Genomic DNA, 25,559 nt, shown 5'->3' with positions numbered 1-25,559 from the left:
AAGATGCTGGATGCATTAATTGGCTGGCCTGCCAGACAACTTCCTTTCACTGTCAAGAAGTATGGAGGAATCTGGCTCCCATTTGGTAGAAGGCCTCTCTTGCCTCTCCATGGCCTCTGCTCCACCTCCCCATCATCCTGAAAACTCAGTGGTGCTACAACTGCAGGCCCCCTACTTGCTGAAGACTTTGTGTGGACAATCAACTGCCCCTCAGCCCTTCCTTTGAGGATGCAGCACCATCCTGTAGAAAATCCAGGAGCTCAGTGCAAAAGACCTCCGGAAACACAATAGAGTACTTCCAGGCACCTTGCAATAGAAAGTTTGCCAAAAATTGCCTCCAATTTGTGTGTCTGGCCCTTAAAGAGCGCGAATACATATGAACATATGAATTAGGAGGAGTAGGCCACTCGGCCCTCAAGCCTGCTCTACGATTCAATAAGTTCATAGCTGATCTGGTTTCCCCACATTCCTGCCTATCCCCATAACCTTTCACCCCTTACTTATCAAGGCGCTATCTACCTCTGCCTTAAAAATATTCAAAGACTGCTTCCACCACCTATTGAATGGTAGAGCAGGCTTGAGGGCCGAGTGGCCTCCTCCTCTTAATTCATATGATCATATGTACTCGCGCTCCTTAAAGGGCCAGGCACCCAAATTGGAGGTAATTTTTGGCAAACTTTCTATTGCAAGGTGTCTGGAAGTATTCTATTGTGTTTTGAGGAAGAAAGTTCCAAAGACACTTGGCTTTCAGAGAAAAAAATTCTCCTCATCCCTGTCTTAAATGAGCGACCCCTTATTTTTAAAACAGTGACCTCTAGTTCTACATTCTCCCACAAAAGGAAACATCCTTTTCATATCCACCCTATCAAGATCTTGTATGCTTCAATCAAGTGCAGGGCCTGTACTGTAGTCTCACATTGGATCTTTGAAGGGTGATAAATGAGAATGTACAAAGGACCTACATTGTCCAAATTTGGAATCCTGGCATCACATCAGACTGTGTGAAGTCAGAATAGTGCCAATTCAAAGTTTTCCACCTGTATGCGCTCTTCTCCTACTGCAATGCTGTGCAGGCTGTGCATAGAGGCCAGTGGTGAATCACTGCAGCGGTAAGCCTCCACAGCACATGTGCAACTGGATTTGTAGCCCATTCTTCCTCAGTACTGAGCACAAGTTTAGAACAATTTTCAGTTTCCACACGATCAGCACAAAAGAAAATCTGTATTCTTGTGTTGCGACAGAAAGTGAATGTATCAATGTGACTTTCAAATAAGATACTGAATGTTAACATAGGAAAAGTACTGTCAGAGAAACTGTAATCACCCATGGAGTTTTTTTCACAGCCATAGTTCACCAACCCTCTCCACAGTTAGCAGTAACCTTCCAAACATATGCTGACCACATCCATTCCACAGCCTCCCTTGACCACTCCACTGCTTCTGTGGCATCAGATTGCTCAAGTAATCTTGAATAAGCTATAATTTCCTCCATTTAAGCATTGTTAAAAAAACAAAGCTGCAGCTTTCATCCCCCATCATAAATTCATCAATAGAATTCTACTTCCCTCTTCAACTACTTTCTTAGTTTGAACCACACTATTTACAATCTTTGCATCCTGAACTTCTGACCTCAGATTTTCTCCATCATCTGCCTCAAACTCTGCCATATCTCTTCTGCTGCTATCACTCTCATTCATGCCTTTGTCACTCTGCCTGACTGGCCTCTGATGCTCCACACTTCATAAACCACAGCTCATCCTGCACTTTGTTTCCCTTATCTTCTCCTAAACCAAGTCCTGCTCATTCTTGCCCTTGCCGACTCCAGTCTTCCAATTTAAAAACTTTGCGTCTTCATGTTGAAATCCCTTTGTGGCCTCACTCCTGATATTCTTTGTAACCTCCTCCTGCCCTACAAATTTGTCTATCTAATCAGAAAATTAGATGCATCGTTAAAGCACCATTTTTAAAAATATATGATCAACATTCACAGAGCATGCCACAGCTTCCTATTCTTGGAAATTTTATACTGAATTCTGAGCACTGTTGTTCAAAGTGATGTGGTGTCTGATGAATGGACCACAGGAGACTCAGGTACAGGTTACGATTGTTTATTCAAGCAATTGCAAGGAGGGCACCATCTCAATACAGCTTGAGACAGCACTCTGCTAAACTACAAGTATTCAACATATTTATACATTATTGGTCATGTACAAGAGCAGTTTCCAGATTCCGATCTCGTCAACATATAGGTTTACATTACAAACCATCTCTGGTAACAAGTACATCCCTATTTGTTTTCACCCAGGCAGAGACATTACCATCTGTTCTTCCCCTATCTGTTGAAGAGCACACTTAATCTTAGTTGTTAATGCCACCCTCTGACTACAGTCCGGCTCCAAGGCCTTTCTGTTGTTTGCAGGCCCTTAAGGCTGTGCAAGTTTCATCTGGTAACCTTTAACTGCCAATGTGCTTGGAGATTTTAAGTAATTCATTCCCTTTCAATAGGTTCTTACTGTACCCCTATATTCCCCCTAATAATTACTGTATCCCTTTATTTCCCCCTAACAGTCCCCCCAGGTATCTGGATACTGGCCAGGTATCCAGTTTTGGCACTTAAAGGGTACGGGTACTGGTCAAACCATCTGTATCATCTGGTCCTTTAATCCGAACCTCTGGCTTACCAGATTCCTGCTCCACCTACTAAAACTCCTGCAACACCACCTTTTTTGTGACCTCCGGGTGCAGTATATCAAGTGCGTTAGAAACTTAATCAATATCAGCTGAAGTATAACTAGGGCATGGGAGATATCTGAATCCAGGAGTGTATCTGTATGTTCAAGCCCCAATTCCACAGATCCTCCCACCAGGTGGAAGCATCTATTTGTTCAATATCCATCTTTAAGGCTCTAACCTGTTGCTGCAGTGTATATCTGCTGAACCTGTCTTCCAATCGTGGTTAGGTGCTCTGGTAATAGGGGAATTTCATAGAACTAGTTCAAATGCTGTGTCAGGTTATCCTTAAGGCTTTTCTTGAGCTGAATAGTAGTCGTTCCTCCCTTGTATATTTTGACCAGTTCCACTTTCCCTAACATTGCTGGTGCCTGTGGATGTAGGCACACTGAATGATTATGGATGGGGCATATCGGTTGTTCCCATACTGGATTCTTTCCTGCCACATGGTGATACAATATCTCCCATTCTCCAATATCTCCCATATGCAACATGGGTTGGTTCTTTTGCAGCCCATATAGTTGCCATTGTACAGTTGTACATTGTACATTGTACAGTTTGCTGCTGCTTTAAATCTGCACTTTGCTTCTTCTGTCTCATATATTGGGTGTGCACATACTACTGCGGTGGCTTCTATACTACTCCCTTCTAATGTAGTGCTAACTATATTTCCTTCTATGTCTACTGCATATGGTGGAATATAGTGATACTTAATATAATAATCCCCCACCCATATAACCCCAATGTTTTCTACTCTATGTAAGGTCCTGCCGGGTGTTGACATAGGTATGACAGATATTACTAATACAATGCCTATTAGCGTATTACTATTCACTATACATTCAACATTCATCCAAATACACGTGTTAAACCTCTGAGCTGGCAACTGGTCAAGTCATGATCCTTGTGTCGTGAAATATTAAATAAATGCTCATTAGTTACCCATAAAGGAACTATCCCTTCATTAATCTGTCTTAAATTCTCTCGGGCTTGTTCCAGTGTCCAAGATCCATAGGTGCTGCAAACATCACTTCTGCTCACTTTGTCTGAAATATTTTTCCCTATTTCAATCAGTTTGTTGATAGTCCCCGCATGACATTCGAGCATGGTAGCCAGGCTTTGGATTAACCGTGTCATGTCCTGGTCTGTATTTAATTGGATGTTATGATCTCCCTGTCCCCACTCCTTAAGCTTAAAGCGCAGGGTACAGAACTTCTGGTCAACAGTTGCCAGGTTCTGAATTACCACTGATGTCCCTATATTGAATATCGTAGTGGCATCATTTATCAGGCTGCACTTAACGCAGTTCCCTCCCAAGCCTGACCACATCTCACCTTTGAATTGAGATGCTTCAGTCATCAGCTGGCCCATTTGAGCCATATTTAGTGCTCGAATATAGATTGAGCATCACTGGGGCAGGGCAATTCCGGATAGGTTCAAGACTACGGGTACCAGCTCGTGGTGTACATTATCATACAAAACTTCTGATTAACCAATACCAAACCATTCGTCGGTCCTGGATGCATTGTCAGACAAGGTGGGTCAGTTGGTGTAGTTTGAGGGGCTTCAATCATCTCTACTCGGACTGTGAAAGTAGAGGTGGGAGGTGGCTGGATAGTGGCAGACCTCCCACATCCGATCTGAAGCAAACCCTTACTACAATTCGAAAGCATTTGTTCTCCTACTGTTGCAGTTATTATTCCCCATTGCGTGGCACGTTCAGCACTGTCCATGCTGTACCAAAGTTCCTCCTGCAATGTGGGACAAGCAGTGATGATCCCCGACCTTGTTGCCAGTACTGATACGCCCACGACCAGGATCGTAGATCTGTGGAGACATTAACATCGGCTCCCATTCTCCGGGTTACCGCTTGGTCAATTGTCATGTATTTTTAACTGTGTTTAATGCCTCCATTTACTTCCTGTTTTCATATTTATAAGTGTGCATGTATCACCTAACATAATTACCTCATATGGTCCATGCCTGTTCACTCTGGGCTCACCTTGACCATCGCCTTATTCCACACTTGGTCCGTTGTTGCTCTTTGGATTTGCATGTTTCCATATCCTTAATCACTTGTCCCTGACTTCCTCCCTTAATTCATGCAATTGCTTACTTATTTCCCTCACATAGTCTCGCATCCTTCCTTTTAGTGGTCCTACATCTCCCACTCCTACTATGATTCCCTCAGGTAACTGCATTGCTCTCCTCGTCATTATTTCAAATGGGGTGAACCCCATGGTCCTGCTTGGGGTAGCCCTAAGGCGCATTAGGATATTGGGCTGTTCCCTGTCACTTGAATTGCTTTTGTGATTGATTTTTTTTTAAGTTCAGTTCATCCTTTCCACCATCCCTGAGCTCTGTGGCTGGTAGCGAATGTGGAATTTCTGTTTATATTTGAACTTATACATTTCTTTAATGACTCTTCCTGTGAAATGAGTTCCCTGATCTGAATCCATCTGCATAGGCCCCCTCCACTACTTCCAGTCTACTGTCTCCTGCTGCTGTCCCATGTCAGACCTCAATCCTTTAAACTGCCGACACAATTCTACAATGCACCTTCTTATCCTATCTTTCAATGGCTCAATATCTTCACTTCCAGTAATGGTTCTCTCTGCGAGCCGCTTAACTCTTTCTGTCATCACAGTGTTAATCCTGGTGGCCTTACTTTTTGTACCTCACAGGCACATACATACAATCAGTAATACATCTATTTAACCTTTTTCCAGCTTTCCCTTTACCTGTATCCATCTTGTGGTAAATTGTTGTTAAGTATTATTTCTCCTTACATTTCAATTCCTGAACTACAGATTCCACATTGTTTTATCTCTAAGTTTTTTTTCCCCCCTGACCATGATCATCCTAAGGTTCTCTTGATGTCAGTTTCTCTATTGTCTTGATTGTTTATAATGTTTCCTTGCTCTTTAGGCCATATTAACTATTCTGTGTCAACGAGGATCTCTGTCTCTAGATCTTTGCTTATCTCCCCCTGTGCATTTCCAATGTCTCAGTCGATGGCCAGATTACCAAATTCACTTCCCTTAAAAAGTTTGTATATTGTATCCTCTTTCCCTAACTCTTTCTCCTACTTGCCTCATGCCACTTTGCACATGCAACAGCTACCATCTCACCTTGTTCAGGTTGCCTGGAGAGACTTTAAAATAAATGAAATATTCTCATAACAGTTTTAAAAACAGAAATCAGGCATTGACATGTTTTGCCTTCTTATCTTCTTCGCAAACATTTTATTGTTTCAAAAGTAACCCACTAAATTGTGTCTGGCCCATTTCTTTTAGAATTATCCCAGATTCATTAACTCGGCCAAAAATTGGATTTCTGCCAAACTTTGTCAAGGTTTTGAGCTTAGCTTCATATTTTGGGAACAGACTTACAAATACAAAAGCTTGCAGCTTTTGAATTAGTGCCAATTGCTGTTAAACTTTTTAAAATGAAAATTCCCTTTTGAGAAATTATCAGGAACCAAACCTCAAATTTTAAACTTTGTAAGAAATGTAATTTACGCTATCAAAATTAAAACTACCTCTTATGTGTATTGATTTGTATCCAAGTTATAATTCCCGTATGTTTATCGACACATTCTTTATCTTAGATAGCATCCTAGTGATTCCAAAGTAACCTGTTAAATTACACGGCACTTTACATCTCAAGATTATCCCAAATTCAAATTACAGTGCTGTTGGGATGCAGATTTCTTTTCATATTTAATTCATCTCTTCAAAAGAAACCCCTTTTTACCCATTGAAACCACCTAGACCGTGTGTTTATTCCTTTTGGTTTTCCTAGAATCCTTTGAACTTCAGGTAATTTTTCCCCTCAGAATTTTAGAATACTAACTCATATGAGCTAATGCAACTCGAATGTATCAATCCCAATCAGCTTGGAAGCTGGTGATACTGGTCTGCAAGGGGGTGGTACAAAGGTTAGTTTATCTAACCCTTTTTAATGACTTAAAACTCTCATATTCTAAATGAAACTTCAAATAGCAGTGGGGGAAATAAAGGGGTCTTAAAGGCTCCACCTACAGGGACAATCAGACTGACAAAAGCTCACATTTCCCCTGCTACTGCCTGGCAGTGCTTATTAACGCCCCTAGGAGTAGCCCCCTTTTCTCTCTCTCTCTCTCTTCAGCACAAGCAGCTCTTGTAGCAGACCTTCTTGGTCCCAATCATCCTTCCACATTTTCAGGAAAACCTTGTCATCCTGCACACCCCGAATTTGTTCTCCTTCCTCCAAGGCTTCCTTAACTGCCTCCTCAAAGTCCCTGTGCAGGGCTGTCGCCTTCTCCCACTCTGGGATGTCCCCAGGTTTCGCCCAGTTTCCACTTCTAAGCTGCAGGGGTAATCTTCCCCAGATATTCCTGGGCATTTAGCCTTCACCAGTATATGGGTATCAAGGGGGTGCATTGCATGGAAATCTTTCATTTCCCAGAGTTTGGTCCAAAATTTTGGGTTGTTATGCCAAGTTTTAAGTCTCAGCAGTTCTTTAAGCAAAACCTGCTTCTCCCCTGGGCTGAATGGTACCTGCTTAACTTTCTCCATAACCCTCTCAATCTCTTCATCCTCCCCCTATTCCTCAGTCCCCCTTTCTCCCTTTGGGTTTTAGTTCGCCTTTCCTGACTTTACTTTTCCTAACAGTTACTGCCATAGGGGCCATGGAATTCAACAGGCACAGTGGGATGGTTGGTTCGTACGAGGGCGGTTTTGTCCCAACTCCATCATAGGTTTCTCCTTCGGAGCTCTCCTCCCCTTGATCAGTATCACTACAAGCTGCCACCACTGCTCTGATCTGTCCTGAATCTGACTTTGTCTTTCTCTCTCTAATCGTCTGGAACTTAGTATTAATCCGTCTGCACAACTGCAGGTACGAGATAATAATAACCATCACCCCTTTCTTTTCCTTATCCTTTTTCTGCTCTATCCATCACTGTTTTTGTTCTCCGGGGGTTCTCTGTGGATTCCACTCCTCCTTCTGCATCTTAGTGATTATTTTGGACTGTTGTTCCATTATGAACCTCGTAATGGAGTCCTCAGTTCCCCAGTCGAGTTCCATAGCACTATTTTGTTTCCCTGACGGCACTCTGTTCTTATTTTCCGTCTATCTCTGCACAGTATGTTTGCACGGTCCTAACAACTTAGTTATGAGCTATGTGTGGTTTTACTGGGACCTGGCCTCCCTGTGCAGCTTTGGCTAAGGCTATATCTCAAACCGTAACCCACCAGCACAGCTCTGTCTCCTATCTCTGGTAATGGTTCTGGCCTTCCAGCACAGATTTGGCCCCGCTAGTCTGCCTGCACGAGTCCGCCTCTTACCCCTGGTGCCTATCTCCTGTCCTGAGTCCTCCTCCTAATTCTTTGATAGTTGATCGGACCGTTCTTGGGTAGGCTTATTGCACTAACTACAGGTGGTAAATGAATATACTCACCCACTTTGCAGAGCCGTCCCGAGGATCCGATCCAAGTATCCTGCCGACTACGCCAAATTGATGTGGTGTCTTTGATGAACGGACCACAGGAGACTCAGGTACAGGTTACGATTGTTTATTCAAGCAATTGCAAGGAGGGCACCATCTCAATACAGCTTGAGACAGCACACTGCTAAACTACAAGTATTCAACATATTTATACATTATTGGTCACGTACAAGAACAGTTTCCAGATTCCGATCTTGTCAGCATATAGGTTTACATTACAAGACATCTCTGGTAACAAGAACATCCCTATTTGTTTTCACCCAGGCAGAGACATTACCATCTGTTCTTCCCCTATCTGTTGAAGAGCACACTTAATCTTAGTTGTCATTGCCATCCTCTGACTACAGTCCGGCTCCAAGGCCTTTCTGTTGTTTACAGGCCCTTAAAATTGTGCAAGGTTCATCTGGTAACCTTTAACTGCCGATGTGCTTGGAGATTTTAAGTAATTCATTCCCTTTCAATAGGTTCTTACTGTACCCCTATATTCCCCCTAATAATTACTGTATCCCTTTATTTCCTCCTAACAAAAGTAACACAGTACATTCAAGGGTGTGTGGTTACTGACCCGGCATTTCTGCAGAAAAGTCATTACAAGTTCCAGAAAAAACAGAATTTAAGTTCCAGCCCCTCTACAGAGTGTCAGGTCAGCAGAGAGAAATGTTCCCAAAATTTCAAACAGTGAAAAGCTAATTCATGATTTTGTTGGGAATTTCTAAGTTTAAAATGTTATTTTAGTACTATAGCTTGGATTACAAGAAAGGAAGATGGCAACAGCGGATACTTTGAAAATATTTTCCGTGGTTTTGGGGGTTTTCAGTTTCCAGCTTGCTAGTTGTTTACTAGTACTTTTTTGTTGTTGTTTTCTGTTCCTTGACTAGTAGACATTATCTGTTAAGTTTTTTCTTAAATGATGTGTTCTTTCAAAATGTGACCCTTCCCCATGCATTACATGTGTATACCAGCTGCAAAAATGTTCATTATCTAAGTATGTACTTTGCATTTTTACTTGCAGAATTTATTGGAAGGATCTACAACAAAGGGAAAAAAGTGTATGACATGAAACATGTGACTAGTGCAAGATGTGTCAAGGTACCTTTTTGCACTGCTAAGTTATTTACTCCCTTGCATATATCTAAATAAATACACCATGGTGAAAATCAGATGCATGACTCCTGAGATCTGGTCATAGTTACTAATAATAAAAACATCAAGATATTATTGAGAGAAGGAAGTACTGTCTTAGGAGTTTTAATAGAAGATGTAAAATATAAAACATATATTCACAGCAAGAATAACATCCACAAACAATCGTATAAAAAACTATATTGTCATTATTGTATTAATGTGGCGAACAAACCAGTTTTTTTTATAAATGTATTATAAAAACTGGTTAAAGTCTTTTAAGACTTTACTGAATATGTACTTAACATGATATAAGTTAGTTAAAAGGAGAATGTGTGATTGAATGTATACTAAATACAACACAAGAGTAGTCAGCCAAAGACTCAATTACAGCACAGAACTTTCAGCAAAGAAAGATTCCTAGTCATGGATTCTAGAGATAGGAAATGTTTAATGTGTTCACATCAAGGACAATTATTTATTTTATAGTTTTGGAAATACTCCTAAAGGTTAGCTTTGGATATTGTCTTCACGCATATCTTACTGTATTACAAAAGTTTGCACCATACTGCAGAACTCAAAGACATCAATTCTCAAGATAATAATGACATCAACATTATTTTCTTTTTACGCAGCACTAAGAATTTAAATCTAAGGAGTTTTCATTGAAGTTACTTAGACATAACAAGGAAGATGTGATTTCAATTCTAGTCCTTGTGCGGTAAACCTACCTCCATTTAAATACACAGAAGTCAAATACATCATACATTTGAATTAAATACTGCCCTCAATAAGGCCATAAGCTTATTTCATGTTGCTGTAGTTTTGTACTCAGAGTACTTGTGATGAGGAACTAAGCAAACTCCAAGAAATTCCAGTAAATTAATTTCTCAAAAAAAGGGTCCCATAATCCTTCAATAGATCCTCCAAATAGATCCTGCCTTTGGAAATCCTCAATCTTGATGTAAACTGTTAGTACTTCTGCATGGGTAAAAAAATCAATGCAACAGATAAGAAAATATTTAAATGCTGATACATTATTAAAGAAACAGATTGATCATGTTTGTGGAATAGTCTGTACCAAGAATATTTTAAAAAATGCTACCACTTTTGCCACAGGAATATGTAAAATTGAACTCTACAGAACCTATTAAAAGTTCAGTTTTAACAATTAAAGCAGCACACATGATCAGCTAAAGAATGGTTATTATTGTTTCACTGGTTGCATAATGCACTCCCCCACCAGTTAAAATGCAACAGAAGTACCATACAGTTATCTTACTAGAATGCAATATTCCTTTATCAACTGGCCTGTAACTTTCAGTACTATTCAACTGTGAGGTTTTTTCATAATACTAGAATAGATTATTTTCTAATTTATCAAAATGTTGAAAAGTAATTTAACAAGGATTTCCAGATGATCATCATACATTAAAATAAATAAGGATTTCAGCTGAATTTAGATGACTCAGGTACATTGCTCAGGACTTTAATTAACTTGGTTTGGTTATAGTTTTGAACTAATTCATCCTGCATACATCCCACAGCAGGACTCTTGTCAACAAGATTAACAATTTGTAGCTTGCACAGCCAAATGAGGAAAAAAAAATAGAAGTGAAATTAAAATAAAGTAGCACTCAGATAAAGGAAACAAAGCAGGAAATGCAAAGAATAGAGAAACAACAATTATGGCCTGTTTTATTACATTTGCAAAGTTTGAATTCAGTATATTACAAAGAAACATAATTGATATGATAATCTTTACATAAGCTTCATGAGTTGCATATGAAGAATTATTAGCAAAAGTTTCAGAGATTCACCATAAATTTTGTTAAGCATTTTGGTTCAGTTTTCTTCACATTTATCGTGCCCTCTCATTCCAAAGTATTTGGTATGCAATTGTGTTAAAAGTGATTGTACTTGACCCATTGAATGTACTCATGTATCCCAAATGTAAAGCCAACTGAGGATAAGCACGGTTCCAATGTCAGCTACATAATAATACTAATAAATAATTCACAAATACACATATTGAAACTACACATTATATAGAGAAAGTTTGATTTATCAACCATTTAACACATTCAGCAACATTTACTTCAAATATTTGCTTGAAAGAACATTGACAACTTCACAGTAAAGCAGGGCATTTCTGCAACAACTAAATTAGTGCATCATTCAGGAGCAGACTGGTTTAATGTACAAGACTTTGCAAACTATGCTGTTCAGGATGGCTTTAGTTTCTCATACCTGAAGCAAAATCCACATATCGCACTTGTTCAGTCTCATTTATTGCAGAAGCCCTTTCTCTTTGTAAAAAATAATTGCAGGATATGTCTCTTTCTTCCAGGCAGACATTCAATTTAAAGTAATTGCAGTTTATGAAGCTGAGCAAAAAATAACACTTCAAAATATAGCATTCTCAAGATTAAACAATTGCCTTGGTAAAGGACAAACCAACTGGCTACTGAAAACTTTATAAGGACTGGCAAACAATGCAGTTTTATTCAGTAATGCAAATAACCTTCAAGTCACACCAGTTTGTCCAAGAGCAAACTTCTTCCTTTTTAAAGCTGCTAAACCACAGTATGCAAAGTCATACTATATCCAGCAGCAAAGAACTAGCAAACGCTTCACAAATTTCAAACTCAAAAAACTTCAGAAATACAGGTCATTATTAAATTGTGTCAAATATATGACAAAATCTTTGTTATCAATAAAATGTTTAACAAATGACCATCTAGAAAAGACAAATGCATAAACAGTCTACAAAAACAGTTATGTGAAGCATGGGGGCACCTAAAATGAACTCTTGTTCTTGTGCATCAGCTCTTTTTTCTGGAATATTTAACAGGACTATGAGAACAAGCCAACTGCCACAGCTGCTTTTCAACACTGCTTTAATTATAGACGGCAACACAAAACATGCTTTGTATTTTGAAGGAGCAGCAGCTTCAGAAAGATCCATTTCTCATACAGTGGGATACTGTGGGTTCATTGTCTTCACCCTGTTAAAAAAGAATGGGACATTCATGCCTGAGAAATTCCTTAGAGAAGGTTCACCCTGTTCATTTGACTGATCAGATATATGGAATAAGAAAACAGTTCTAATATATCAGTGGAGTGCACCACTGTACTATTCTTATCTTACAAATTACTCAGTAAAATAATTTTATCTATGTGCAACTCAACTGGGTTTGAAACAATCAATCACTGTGCTACAATACATAATTCATATAGCTTCCAGAGTTCTGCATCACATGGTGTGTCAGCACTTCCCATCAGGTATGAATAAAATGCTGGCACTGATGCAACCATACCAACTTCTCTCGTACTTCAGTACAATTAAAATTCCAAACTTTTTTATGGCTTTAAGAACATAAAAACAATCAGCGTTGAGAAACTGGTTCAAACAATAATTTGGTTTAAAGCAGACCAATTCAAACCAATAAAACCAACACTACTTTTGCTGTATAAAAGGACATTGAAAAAATTTAATTTGTAAGTTTAGACAAATGTATTTGTTTTAGGGCAACCCCAGAATTGGCTCTGACCTTTAATCTGAGTTCTGGGTCAATTTAAAGCCAAGCAGAGAAGAAAACCTTACCATGAACGCCACTCTAAAACCTTGCATGCATTCAAGAAAAAAGTCTGGTCCTAACCAGCTCTCCAGACAATTGCAACGAAAAAAAGCATCCTATTTTGCTGTATGTAAATTGGCTACTATATTTCCTGTTATGCCAAGAATCCACTTCAAACATGGCTCATTGACTGTAAAGTGCTTTGGGATGTCCTGAGGATGCAAAAGGTGCTTTATAAATGCGAGGCTGACTTTCTTTTACTTGGAACTTTTTCTTCTAGGACTCATGCAAAGAAACTAAAAGATGGGATTGCCCATTTCTGTCATTTACAATGATATGCACTGTTTTACTTATGAGTATAATCATACTAATCTTGTGTAATTTAATAAGATTCTTTGCTGATTTTAACGTCCACTATTATGGATAAAAGCATTTAAAGTATTAAAAACCTAGGATAGCTAATAAGTTGATTATTGATACAAAGCACAATTTTGACTGGGAATGGAAATTGGGAGGGTGAGGGAGGGCGCAAGGTGAGCAACAAACCCTTCCCTACGCTGACCTCAGCTAAGAGAGACCTGGGTAATGAACCTGTGGCTTCATCAGCATCCCAAAATGGATGCTGTTACAAGCTCAAAGACTGCAGTCTTTCTAGTGTAGTGCCTTTATTGAACTGAATGTAAGATGGCTACCTGCAAGGAATCCCTTATGGCAGAGTTAACATGACTACAGCAAGCCAGATAGGACATGTAGTAATGATTGCATTTCAAAACACAAACCTTATCATAACGAACAAAGGACACAAACATTCCCCTTTTTCTAACGAACAAAAGACAACTCTGTATGTAACTGAATTACCCAAGTTACCCACTATATCACAACTATTCTCTTGTATTAACAAACTGTTCCTTATTCTCATCAGTCACTGCACATGCATTGCAAACACAGTCGTTAAATCATGCAGGTCCCTTTATGGTATGCATGCGCATTTTCATTGGCTGCTTGTCTGGATGGTGTTCCATCTCTGGGAAGTGTCGTTCCTGTGGCACTTCTTGTTGCCGTGGTAACTGTTGCTGTTGTTCCACTTCCATTGTTGAGGATTGGGGGACCTCTGGGAGTGATAGTCGTTCTGTACTCTGTGCAGCTGGTGAGATCCCATATTCCTCATTGGCTGCCTGCAGTGAAGGAACAGCTTCTCTAGTTTGTATATGCCAGCAGTTGCACTGATATATTTGGACATTCACTTCCACTGCATATGATCAAGGTTACAACTACCCTACACATGTCCCAAGCTGCCATGTGGGCTGACACTTGTTGGGAGCATTGAAGGTTTGTACCCTGACAGTCTTCCAATGCTCAACTCTGGTAATTTGGGAATTTTTGTCAAAATGAAATTTGGCTTTCTGCCGTTTCACCTTAATTTTTTTTTCACTCATGCCTGTTACTACTTCTGGTTTCAGTAGATTTTTTTCTATTGGAAGAGTAGTTTGGGTGCAGCATGGCATTAGTCTTTGGATTGTACTACTTTCCATGTCTTCAGTCAGTGTGTTTCTCCACTCAAGGATTGCCTTGTATACATCTGTGCTAGATTTGTTGTTTCGTGATGATTACTTTGGCGATGTTCACTGCTGCCTCAGTCTTTCTTTTTGACTGGGGACAGCACGGAGATGTGTAGAGCTGAATTTCCCAATCCTTTGTGAAGTGGCCGAATTCTTCATTCGTGAACAGAGGGCCATTGTCACTCATCAAAATGGCTGGAATACCATAACAACTGAATTGTACTTTCAAGCATTCTACTATCTCTCCTGTCGTCATTGGAAGTTAGCTGGTCTGCCTCCCAGTGGTCAGAATAGTAGTCTACAGTGACAGGATAATGAGTTCCTGCTATAGTGAAGAGGTCTACTCCCTGCTTCACCCATGGTCTGCCTGGGATGTCAGGTGCCATACTCTCTAGCTTATTTAGCATGGTACTCGTTACAAGCATGACCTGGTCTTTAATTTCATTGTTCACATTTGGCCAGTAGAAACACTTCTCTTGCCTGCCTCAGACTCGATTCAATTCCTTGATGGCTTGCATGGATATGCTTCAGCATCTCTCCCCTCATCTCTATGATGATTCTATTTCCTTTGTACATGATGCCATCATGGACTGTCAATTCATCTTAGTATTCCCAACAAGCTCTTGTGACCGCAGGTGTGTCTTTGATGCTCTTAGGCTATCCTTTCATCACTACTTCTTGCAGCACTTGGAGAGTTGCATCTTGTTGGACAGTTCACTTGATTTTGGGCAAGGCACTTGTTCTACAGATTCAATGGGCAGGATTTTGAGTTTGGCATGAGGGTGTGGTCGACGGGCCAGGGAGCAGCCGGGAAATGGCCTCAGGGAGCGGAAGAATCCAAAAGCCATAAATAAAGATTTTAAAATGCCAAAAAAATGTCTATGCATCAAAATGAGTCACTAAACACATGGATGCTGAAAATTCAGCCCAAACATTTTTATCTTTTTTTAATTAATCTCCGAAACCTCATCTCACCTTTGGATGAGGTTTCCTCAAAAAGGCAAAGGCCCCCTGGCCGATTCACCCACCAACCATAACATCGGATGGGCCTTAATAAGCCTCTTAATTGTCGGCAGGCATGCTGCCGACTCTCGCGCACACCCGCTGACCAAAATATCATGCAAATGCGCGATGATATCAGTATGCTCGCCCGACGTCATCATGCGCTATTTCACACTCGAGCATGTCCGACGCACGGCGCACACCAAGCAAAAAATTCTGCCCAACATCCCTGTTGGGTTAAGGACTTCTCGAGCATGTCGAGCTGCTGATTCATGTTGAATCTGGAAGATTTCGCATTCTGTTGCAGTATCCTCAACTTTCGTCATGGGGAGTGCTGATCTCGACAGCATGTCAGTGATGTACATCTATTTCCCTTACTTGTATGTCACATCCAGATGATATCTCTATAAGCAAAGGAACATTCTCTGCAGACATTATGGAGCAGATAGTAGCAGTTTGAGAAAAATGCTTTTAAGTGGCTTGTGGTCGGACTCCAATATTACTTTGTCTCTCCCCAGCAGGCACTGATGAAAATGTTCACAAGCGAAAATGATAGCCAGGCACTCTTCCTTGATCTGAATGTAGCGTTGCTCGGTTTGCCTTAATGCTCTGGATGCAACTGTGACTGCTTGTTCTTACTGCATCCAGGGTTGCTCCAAGACCTGTCTCACTGGCATCACACTGGAAGGTGACTTCATCATTGATGTCAGAGTACTTCAGCACTGGCATTGTCATCATTAGTTGTTTAATTTTCATGAATGCTGTTTCAAATTCTGAGCCCCAATGCTGCTGCACAGCCATGACAGTGAGCTTGCATAATGGTTCACACTCTGACGACAAATTAAGCAAACATTTTATTAAATAGTTCATGTGTCCAACAAATCATTACACTACTTTCACATCTGTTGATCACTGTATCACTGCTACAACTCTCAATTTGTAAGGATCCAGGCAAAGACCTTTTGTTGTCAATACATGACCTATTTATTCGACTTTAGGCATCTTCAATTGCAATTTTTTCTTGTTCCACTTCAGGTTCAGGTTCATCTGGCGAGCTCTCTCTAGCAGTCGTATTAAATTCTGATCATGGTCCACAAAGGCTTCTTCCATTGTGTCTCCACATCCATAGACTAGTAGATCATCCACAATGGCTTCCACTCCGCGAAGATCACCAACTATCTCAAGTTGTCCACATTGATGCTCCACTGGAGACGTGGAAACGCCAAATGGCATGCGCAACCATCTGTATCTCCTGAATGGCATCCAAAATGTAGTTAGAAAGCTGCTTTCATCCAGCTTCACTTGCCAGTAACCATCCTTCTTATCTAGGGTAGTAAAGATCTTTGCCTTGACAAGTTGTAGCAAAATTCCTTCGATGGTTGGTATGGGACAGTGAGATCCCTTCAGCACTTTATTTAGATCCTTTGCTTTCTAGGTTGCTTCACTGCTACCACGCTGCTAATCCAGTCTGTAAGAATTGTCACTTTCTTAATTACTCCCTTCTTTGCTAGCTCTTTTTTTTAAGGTTTGTCTCGAGGACAACTGGAATTCTTCTTGGCAGATGCTGAATTGGTCTTATGCTCTCATCTACTTTAAGATGACATTCTCCAGGTAGACATCCAATCCCTGTAAACACATCTTTGTTCTCCTCTAGGATCTGTTCAGTGGTCAATGATTTTGTGTGCTGCGACACAATGTAAATCTCTGTTTAGGATTATCAGTCAAAGCTTTTGACTTGCTCCAGCTGAGAGAGTGGCTGTTGCATACCGTCTATGATCTGGAACTCCAGATCTTCATTCTTGCCACGGCAGTGGGATCTCAGACTAATTTGTCTTCTCAGCATGAGTATCTTGCCATCATAAAGCCTCAACCTTACTTTCAAGGGCTTCATTTTTGATTACCGTGTGGAGCTACTTCACACAGGTCTGTGCAGGTCATGCTCTCGCATGAAGCAACAGTGTCTATCCGACACTTGTTCACTTGATGATTTCCTTCTGCAGTCATCATTCTAACAGTCACAAACCATTTACCACCTATAGACTTGATGGAACCAACCTGTTGTGAGGTGTATAGTGCTTCATCAGAATCTTTGGCTGATATCTCTCCAGTAGCCCCCTGTATAGGCTTGATTTGCTTCTTTCTAGCCAACTACTTGTGTGCAAAATGATTCTGCTTCTTGCAGTTAAAACACTGCTTTTCAAACGCTGGATGATCCTTTTTTCCCTCTATATGTATTTGCATTGTGCCCTTTGTCCACGATTGTTCTGCTCCTTTGGCCGGGAATGTGTCTCAGCATAATGTATCTCCTGGTCTGCTCTGCCATAGGTGTGCTCTAGCCGACACTTTTCAAATTCCACGTTTTGGCACATGTCTATCATTTTCTTGAGAGTAAGTTTCTCCTCAGTAAACTTCCTCTCACTCTCTCTTATGCCTAAGACAATTCTATCTCTAATGAGATCATCTCTTAGCTGCCAAAATTCACATGATTCTGCAAGCTGTGTTACTGCAGTCACATACTGATCAATGGACTACTTTTCACCTTGAACTCTAATGTTGAACACATACCCTTCATAAGTTACATTCACTCAGGGTTCAAAGCATGCCTTCAGGGCTTTCAAAATTTCTGCAGTCTGTTTTTTTTCTGTTCTTTAGATAGATTTAGGGTGGAATACAATTTGTAGTAGTCGCTCCCCAGCAGTGTTAAAAGTGTTCCTACTTGTATCAGCTCTGGTTTGTTAATTAAATCTGTAGTAATCTCGTAGTTTTGCCATTGCAAGTAGAAAAACTGCCAGTTCTGCTACATATCTCCTTTCATTTTGACAGGAGTTGGGAGTTGGGAGTGTTAAATTTACAGCCATTTTGTCTCACCCAGTATTTTACTCACAGTCTTCGGCTTGTGTTAGCTTTTCTTTGTCTTTGTTTTTTTTTTTGTTTTCAGCAGCTTTTAGCAGATTGGAACATTTCAGTGTTCCTCTTTTAGTAGCCATAGTTTCTCTTCCAGCTTTTCAAAACTCACTCTCAGCCCCACTACTGACACCATGTTACAAACTCAAAGACTACAGTCTTTCTAGTATAGTGTCTTTATTGAACTGAACGTAAGATGGCTGCCTGCAGGGAGAAACTCACGGCAGGGGTAACATGATACAGCAGGACATGCAGTAATGATTACATTTCAAAACCTAAACAGGTGTGAAGTGGCAGCTGGCTGGAGAACATGAACAGAATTTTGGGTACAGGAGGGACCTAGTTTGCAGCAAACAAACAGTTGCCAGCAATGACATAATCCACACATTTCTGGAGGGTTTCATGAGAGGGAAGGGGATAGTCAGTACAGGAGAGTCCTAAACTTGCTTCGTGGAGCCCGACAAAAGTGTTTCAGCTCCCCCTGGCTCCACAAGGTAAGAAAGATAAATATCTCTTTGGGAAGAATTTTCCCCCCGTTGGGGGGGGAAAAGAACAGGTGTGGGTGTTTGCAGGCGTGCCTCCAATTGGCACCTCCGATTGGAAGCGTGCCGCCATTTTACTTGGGCGGGCTAATTAAGGTCCACCCAGCGTGACGTCCGCCAGGAAGTGCAATGCACTTCCTGTGGGGAGGGGGGGAGGAGGGAGGAAATCCCTCAGGCGAGAGTACGCTCTTTCATTCACGTGCGCGAAAGAGCACACTCATCTCCCTGAGGCTAAGTGCTGCCTCAGAGAGATCAGCGCCAAATTTAAAAATGGTCAAAGAGCAGAAACAAAATTTCCCTGACATGTCCCTTCATGTGACACTGTCACTTGAGTTGGGACATTTCCATCACTTTACCTTTATTAAATTTTTAAAATTCCCTCATGAAACCTCATCCCACCCGTGGATGAGGTTTCATGCTTTTTCTGAAGCCCACCAGGGCTCCCGGCCTGCCCACCAACCTTAAGGATGGACGGCAGGTCCATCAGTTAAGTCAATTACTTTTTCAATGGCCTCAATTGGCCGTTGACAGGTTGGAGGCGCACAGCTGATTTGGCTACACCCCCACCGACCTAAAAATTGAAATGACGTGGGGAGAGATTGGGAGTTCGCCTGACGTCATCCCACGTCATTTTACGCATCAGCGAGCGGGCCCTGCGCCCCCACCTAAAGATCCTGGCCTTTAGGTTTCTTCTGGTTTTGGATCCCCTTACTACTATCTTCATTTGGTGGGATAGAAACAACGCTACACTAGCTGCTCAGCCTCAAGAGCATCTGAGGCCCAATCACCCTGATTGCATATTTAAAGAAAGTCTTTGCCCGCTTCAGGCAGTTAAAATTGAAGACACCAATGGGTATATCTCACAAACGATTTTTGACCCTGTTTCAGTCAGGCAGAAGGGTTAAAAATCATCCTTGCTATTTTTGTGGAAGAATAAAAAGAAAATTGTCTGATTCCAAGTGCTGGGCATAATTCTTTGGTGATAATTACCACTAAGATTAGATATTCCAACTCAAATCTTTCCATTTGACATGTGAAACTATTATTTAAGCATTGATTGATTGTTACACCTGTGCTGTTATGTGGGAGTAATTGCGTGCTTCTGCCCAAAATTTCTTTAGCTTGAGCTCCCGTTCGAGAAAGCCTCATCTGAATCTCAATACAAATGTTATTTAATCAAAATCAGGTTGTGCTTATTCAATGCTTTTATTTCTATTTTCATTATTAAGGGCATACGGGAACAACAGGTTAAATGATTTTACAAGAAATAAATACATTTGTAATGGGAAGCAATATTCCTGCAAGCAAAAATCATGCCCCTAGTAACTTCTGATTTTATTCATCTAGTGATTTTGGAAATCTGTGTTGCTCTACTGCTAAGAATATTAGCTATTATGTTTCTGTGACAGAAAGAGCCTTGAAGCAAATAAATGGATTGACCGCCAAGAGAAGGACAAAATTTAGCAAGTGGTCTACTGCCAAATGGAAACAAGTTTAACATCTCATATTTACAGATTTTGGTATATGGATAAAGGGAAATAGAAGGCCCATCTTTGATCAACTCAAACAAAATGCATGCTGTGGATGAGAAAAATATAACAGTAAAAATCACAGTTACTGTGCTAGAGTAAAACATTTTAAAGTGTTTTATTTATAGATTACCATTGCTGTCAAATTATTCCTATGCTTCCTTCTCCAGACAGAAAAGTTGGATGCACTTCTAACATGTTTCTAATGATTGAGACCAATGCCTTCTCAAACTTGCAGTACGGACATCTAGGGGTGAATTTTAACTCACAGAAACAGGTGAGTTGGAGGTCATGTCAGAGGTTAAAATGAAGGACACCTGAAACAGAAATCCAATCTGCCTCAAGATCGCCCATTTCCAGTTTAAACAGAGATGAAGGCTGGACAACCAACCCACTTGCAGAACCAAGCCAGTTATTTAAATATTATAATGAAGTTACACATCTTTATTTTAACGCATATCCTATTTTTAACCACAGGCAGCCAGGTTTTGAGAAACTTGGCAGCTTAAGTGAGTCAAGGAGGGCTGAATCCATGAGAATATTGCCTTTACAACACAGCTTGTGGACTAGAAGGAACAGGAGAGTTTCATACAAGCTTAACAAGGTGTCCAGTAAAGCACTCCCACTGTCCCCACATGACCTGTCTGCTCTCCAACCCAACCATCATCTCCCCCCATCACAATGTCTCTCACTTCCACATTACACCTAGTGCTTGTTCTTATAGGCTTTGGCCTGCGGCCTGTCAATCAGGCTGCTTGTGGGTGGGGACAACCCCTAAAGGGCATTTGGGAAACCTATTCTTGCAGGATTCCCAGCATCACACCAGCACCACCACCCACACAAAACTCACCTCTAGGTTAAAAAATCCAGGCCTAAGTGTCATAAAAGTTACTCAGGTTCCCGATGTTTGGTGTTTCATATAGAGGAACTGTGGTCTGTGCACAGTTCCTCTGTCTCCTTTACCCCACCGTGTCTTCATCATTGCCATTTTTATCAGTAGAAATTCAAATAGTCCCATTATTAAAATTAATAATAAAACCACAACAATATCCTCAGTGTTTTCTATGATCCTTATATGATGTGCTGCTACATAGAAACAAAGACTGGGAGGTGCTGTTGGCAATAATAATGAATGGCTGGTTACTGCATTCATATGACATTCCTCTGCCTATTACTTTAATGTAGACATTACCCTATATAAAATAAACTGATTTATGCTTCCATTAAAATTGTGGACACTAATCTTATGTTCCATTTTGTGCCTGGATGTTGCTGCATCAGACTTTCATGTATTGCTGGTAACTGAACATGAATATATGTGAAGAGAACACAGCAATGTAACTTAATGCCAGAGATCTCTGCACTCAAATTTCCTCCTCTAGCTCCAGGTGCTATTCAAGGACAAACTACTTATAAAAGAACCTAGCACTATAGCTTTGAGGGCTGCTATTTTAAAAATTCATTCATGGGATGTGGGTGCCAGCATTTATTTTCCATCCCTAATTGCCCTTGTTCAGAGGGCATTTTTAAGAGTCAACCACATTTCTGTGGGTCTGGAGTCACATGTAGGCCAGACCAGGTAAGGACAGCAGATTTCCTTCCCTAAAGGATATTAGTGAACCAGATGGGTTTTTATGACAATCTATTACCTGGAGGGCGGCTTTTGATTTACTGGATGATTCTCTGGGTTTGACAATAGTGTTTGCGGAGGTGTGGCTCCAAAGTTTGGCAGTGAGGGAACAGGCTATTGTAATGAGTGACAGGTTGGAAGTGGCACGGAACAAAATCTAGCAACATGATCAAAGTTTTGAGAGCTGGTAGAACTGGAGATATCAGTGTCTGGCAATAGACAGCAGGTTACTTGAATGAATGTGCAGACTGGGCTATGAATGTCATCAGGACTCAATGGTCAATTTAACCAGTAGCCTGCATGGGGGAACCATTGTTGTTTTCCCATAAGCCAACCTGGCAATACGAGGAGCCCAAAATGGTAATTAAAAAACAAAATTCCAAATAGGGGCTGGAGTGCCCCACAAGGAAACCTTAAAGTTCACTGGCCGGGGCTTTCCATCCCTTTTCCGAAGCCTTCTGAAATTCCCTCTCAACCATTTACCCAACTATCAGCAGTGGTTTTTTTGCAGATCCCAGGCAGCCACCTCTTGCTCCCACCCACTGGGTTCAGTTGAAAGATTGACTAGCCTATGCAGATAATGCTAAGCTTCTGCCTGCATGACTCACGGGCCCAGGGGTAAAATTGAAGCTTCTAAACATTTATAATGGGAATGCCTATGTAAACACCTGTTAGGGTAGAATATAGGGGTACAGTAAGAATTTATTGAAAGGGAATGAATTACTTAAACTTTCCAGGTATCCAGTGCTACCAAGCACATTGGCAGTTAAAGGTTACCAGATGAACCTTGCACAGCCTTAGGGCCTGCAAACAACAGAAAGGCTTTGGGAACCGGACTGGAGGGTGGCAATAACAACTAAGATTAAGTGTGCTCTTCAACAGATAGGGGAAGAACAGATGGTCCCAGTTTAGGTAGGAGGGAAGGTCTCTGCCTAGATGAAAACAAATAGGGACATACAGTGCATGTATTTGTTACCAGAGATGTCTGTTTAATGTAAACCTATATGTTGAGGAGATCGGAATCTGGTAACTGTTCTTGTACGTGACCAATAATGTATAAATATACTGAACACTTGTAATTTAGCAGAGTTCTATCTCAAGCTGCATTGAGATGGTTCTCTCCTTGCAATTGCTTGAATAAACGGTTGTGACCCGTACCTGAGACTCCTGTGGTCCATTTGTCAAAGTGACCACAACACACCCTTAGCAATGTAAAATCCCTACCGCCTCTCATACTGGCTAGATTTTACAGGCAGTGATGAAGGAACAGTGTTCACTGTTCGCCCTGTTGACAGCAGCCCACGTTTTCACGCATCTACTTGCTCAAATCCAGTATTTGATCCAGTCATCCACAGGGTATTTGTGGTGTCTTTGAGCAGAGTAAGGGGCAACCAGCCTCGCCACAGCACATTGCAAGCAACCGGAAGCCAATTAAGGCCAATTATTTCCCATTAATGAGCCTATTAAGGCACTGTTGCAGGGCCGACTAAAATCTCCAGTTGACCAAACAGACACCGCGTGTTGGCACAGATCCATAATGGTCACTGGCTGTCCCCTGGAGGGTTGCCTCTCCGGGATCATGCCAGGCAGCTGAGGCTTTTTGAAACATAAGAAACATACGTTGATGTGTCTCTAGCTGCAACTGGCTAAAGATTTGAAAATTTCCACAGGCGCGCCTAAAGCAATCAATGCAGAACTAGCTCATGCCCGGTTCCCAACTCAACTAAAAATCCAGCCCAGTTTAAGGAAAGGTTAGCACACTGGCTATGAAGTTACAGCAGACTTGGTACATGGCAACAGAGCAGGTGCAGTACAATGATATGTACTGAACTGAAAACAACTTAGGACAATTTGAATTGAAAGAGAGAAGTTAATCACAGCAAACTAATCAAAGTCAAACAGGTAATAACAGTGGGATGGGAAGAAGTCCATATATGGCCAAACCAATGGAAGACAACTTGGGAATACACTCACCAATGAACAGCTAACCAAGTACCCACATCCAGAAGAGAACTGTGCATGAGCTCTTTCACAAACTGTATTCTGTCTGTAAACCCATGGAAAAGCCCCTCACAGGAGTGCTCAAGAAAGAAAACAGAGGATACGTATCAATGGGAAGAATCCCAGTGAAGCAAGCAGAAAGATTTCAGTCACAGATTACTCCTCAGCAACCTACAGTCATCGCAAATTGGCCATCTGAGAGATAACTGAATTATTTAATTGGAACTGTATTGTTTAACATTCTCAATAAAGGTGTTGGATTTAGTGCGAATTTGTGCCAATTATAATTCTCGGTTGCCGAATTTAAAAAGCAAAATCACCTGCACCAGAATCTAAACCATGCAGAATAAATAACTTTAAATCATATACAGAAAGTGGAATAAAGATTGGAAGAAACAGACAGAACTAACAAAGAGATGAAAGAGACAGCCTGAAACAGCTAAAAAAAAATTAATTCTCCAACACTAATCAGCCACAGCAGGAATCACATTCCACAATCGTAAAATTAAATGTTCATGGCCAAAAGGGTTGCTTGGCATTAATTATCAATTAACATGTCATTAAATATTCACTTACTCCTGAATGAATCAGTCATAATTTTCTGGTGGGGACGAGTGGGGAAGTAACCCAAGATCACTACATTGTAATGATTTCAGTATCAAGTCCTATAAGCGAGCATTGTTACAACACATCCTGTAGAGGATCAGAATATTTCTGAAAACAACTTACATATTTCCATGTTTAAATGCACACGTGTGGAGGCTGGAAGTTGCTATCCGATTTTTTCCATAATAATGCTGAGCACTGATAAACCTCGCTGTTATTCTCTACCCAAAATCTGGGCCACTGCAGTTGCAGGACTTCCACCAATGATGGTGCTACGGCACAACATGTCCTTACTTCACCAATTGACAAGTCACTCCTAAATGTCACAACTCCTTCTCAGACTATAAATTAGTTTTCAGTCTCTTTACAAACATGTTAAACTTCCAACTTGGACTATTCCAATGCCTCTGTAGTCCTAGCTCTGTCTCCCAAATCTGATAACATTTTGCCTGCCAATTGCTTTACCTCAATTAAATTTATAAAAGTAGATTGAGGGCTTTTGCAATTGTCTTCTGCATAAGTGGTGGTGTAGAATATACCTTTCCACCTCTATAGCCTTAGGTGAGATTTATTTTAATTTTTTTTGAAAAGTAACTTTTTTTTATTAAAAGGGGCCTCTCAATAGTCTCTAAATTGCTGGGGTCCACTGGATTCCACAACCTCCAGGTTTTCTGCTAATCGAATCCGTGCAGGTCACCTGCTTCTTCAACTTATGCACACTATAGTTACATCATCACCAAATATACCGATTAGCATAGCAGTTGTTTTTAAATGCAAAAAACAGTTTCTCAGATTAGCGTTCTGAAATGAGCAAGAGGAAGGAGGAAAACAAGAAGAGGAGGCCAGGGTAGGTGGAGAGGATG

At 40.8% G+C, this 25,559-nt stretch overlaps 1 protein-coding gene and 1 long non-coding RNA gene across 6 annotated transcripts in view; one reads left to right on the top strand and one right to left on the bottom strand.

The window, feature by feature from the left end:
• Positions 1 to 8,242: 8,242 nt before the first annotated feature.
• LOC121278710 lies at positions 8,243 to 23,893 on the top strand. Its single transcript, XR_005943265.1, has 4 exons — positions 8,243 to 8,270; positions 9,233 to 9,309; positions 20,630 to 20,736; positions 23,760 to 23,893. It is a non-coding gene; the product is annotated as an uncharacterized LOC121278710 (long non-coding RNA).
• ca8 (carbonic anhydrase VIII) overlaps positions 8,428 to 25,559 on the bottom strand; it is an 84,859-nt gene continuing 67,727 nt past the window's right edge. For 2 of the 5 annotated variants that reach the window (XM_041189068.1, XM_041189072.1), the window contains one exon: positions 8,428 to 10,323. Coding sequence is in view for 2 of the 5 variants with exons in the window: in XM_041189072.1 (XP_041045006.1) it covers positions 10,315 to 10,323 (9 nt within the window). In the remaining 3 variants the exon portion in view is untranslated. Of the gene's footprint in view, positions 10,324 to 11,028; positions 12,351 to 25,559 lie in introns of those variants that run through there. The other 3 variants (XR_005943264.1, XM_041189071.1, XM_041189069.1) reach the window with 3 other exon arrangements.

The sequence above is a fragment of the Carcharodon carcharias genome, chromosome 6, assembly GCF_017639515.1.
Source record: "Carcharodon carcharias isolate sCarCar2 chromosome 6, sCarCar2.pri, whole genome shotgun sequence".
Classification (NCBI taxonomy): domain Eukaryota; kingdom Metazoa; phylum Chordata; class Chondrichthyes; order Lamniformes; family Lamnidae; genus Carcharodon; species Carcharodon carcharias.
Note: the sequence above shows the minus strand (reverse complement) of the source record. Positions and strands in the feature narration are given on the sequence as shown.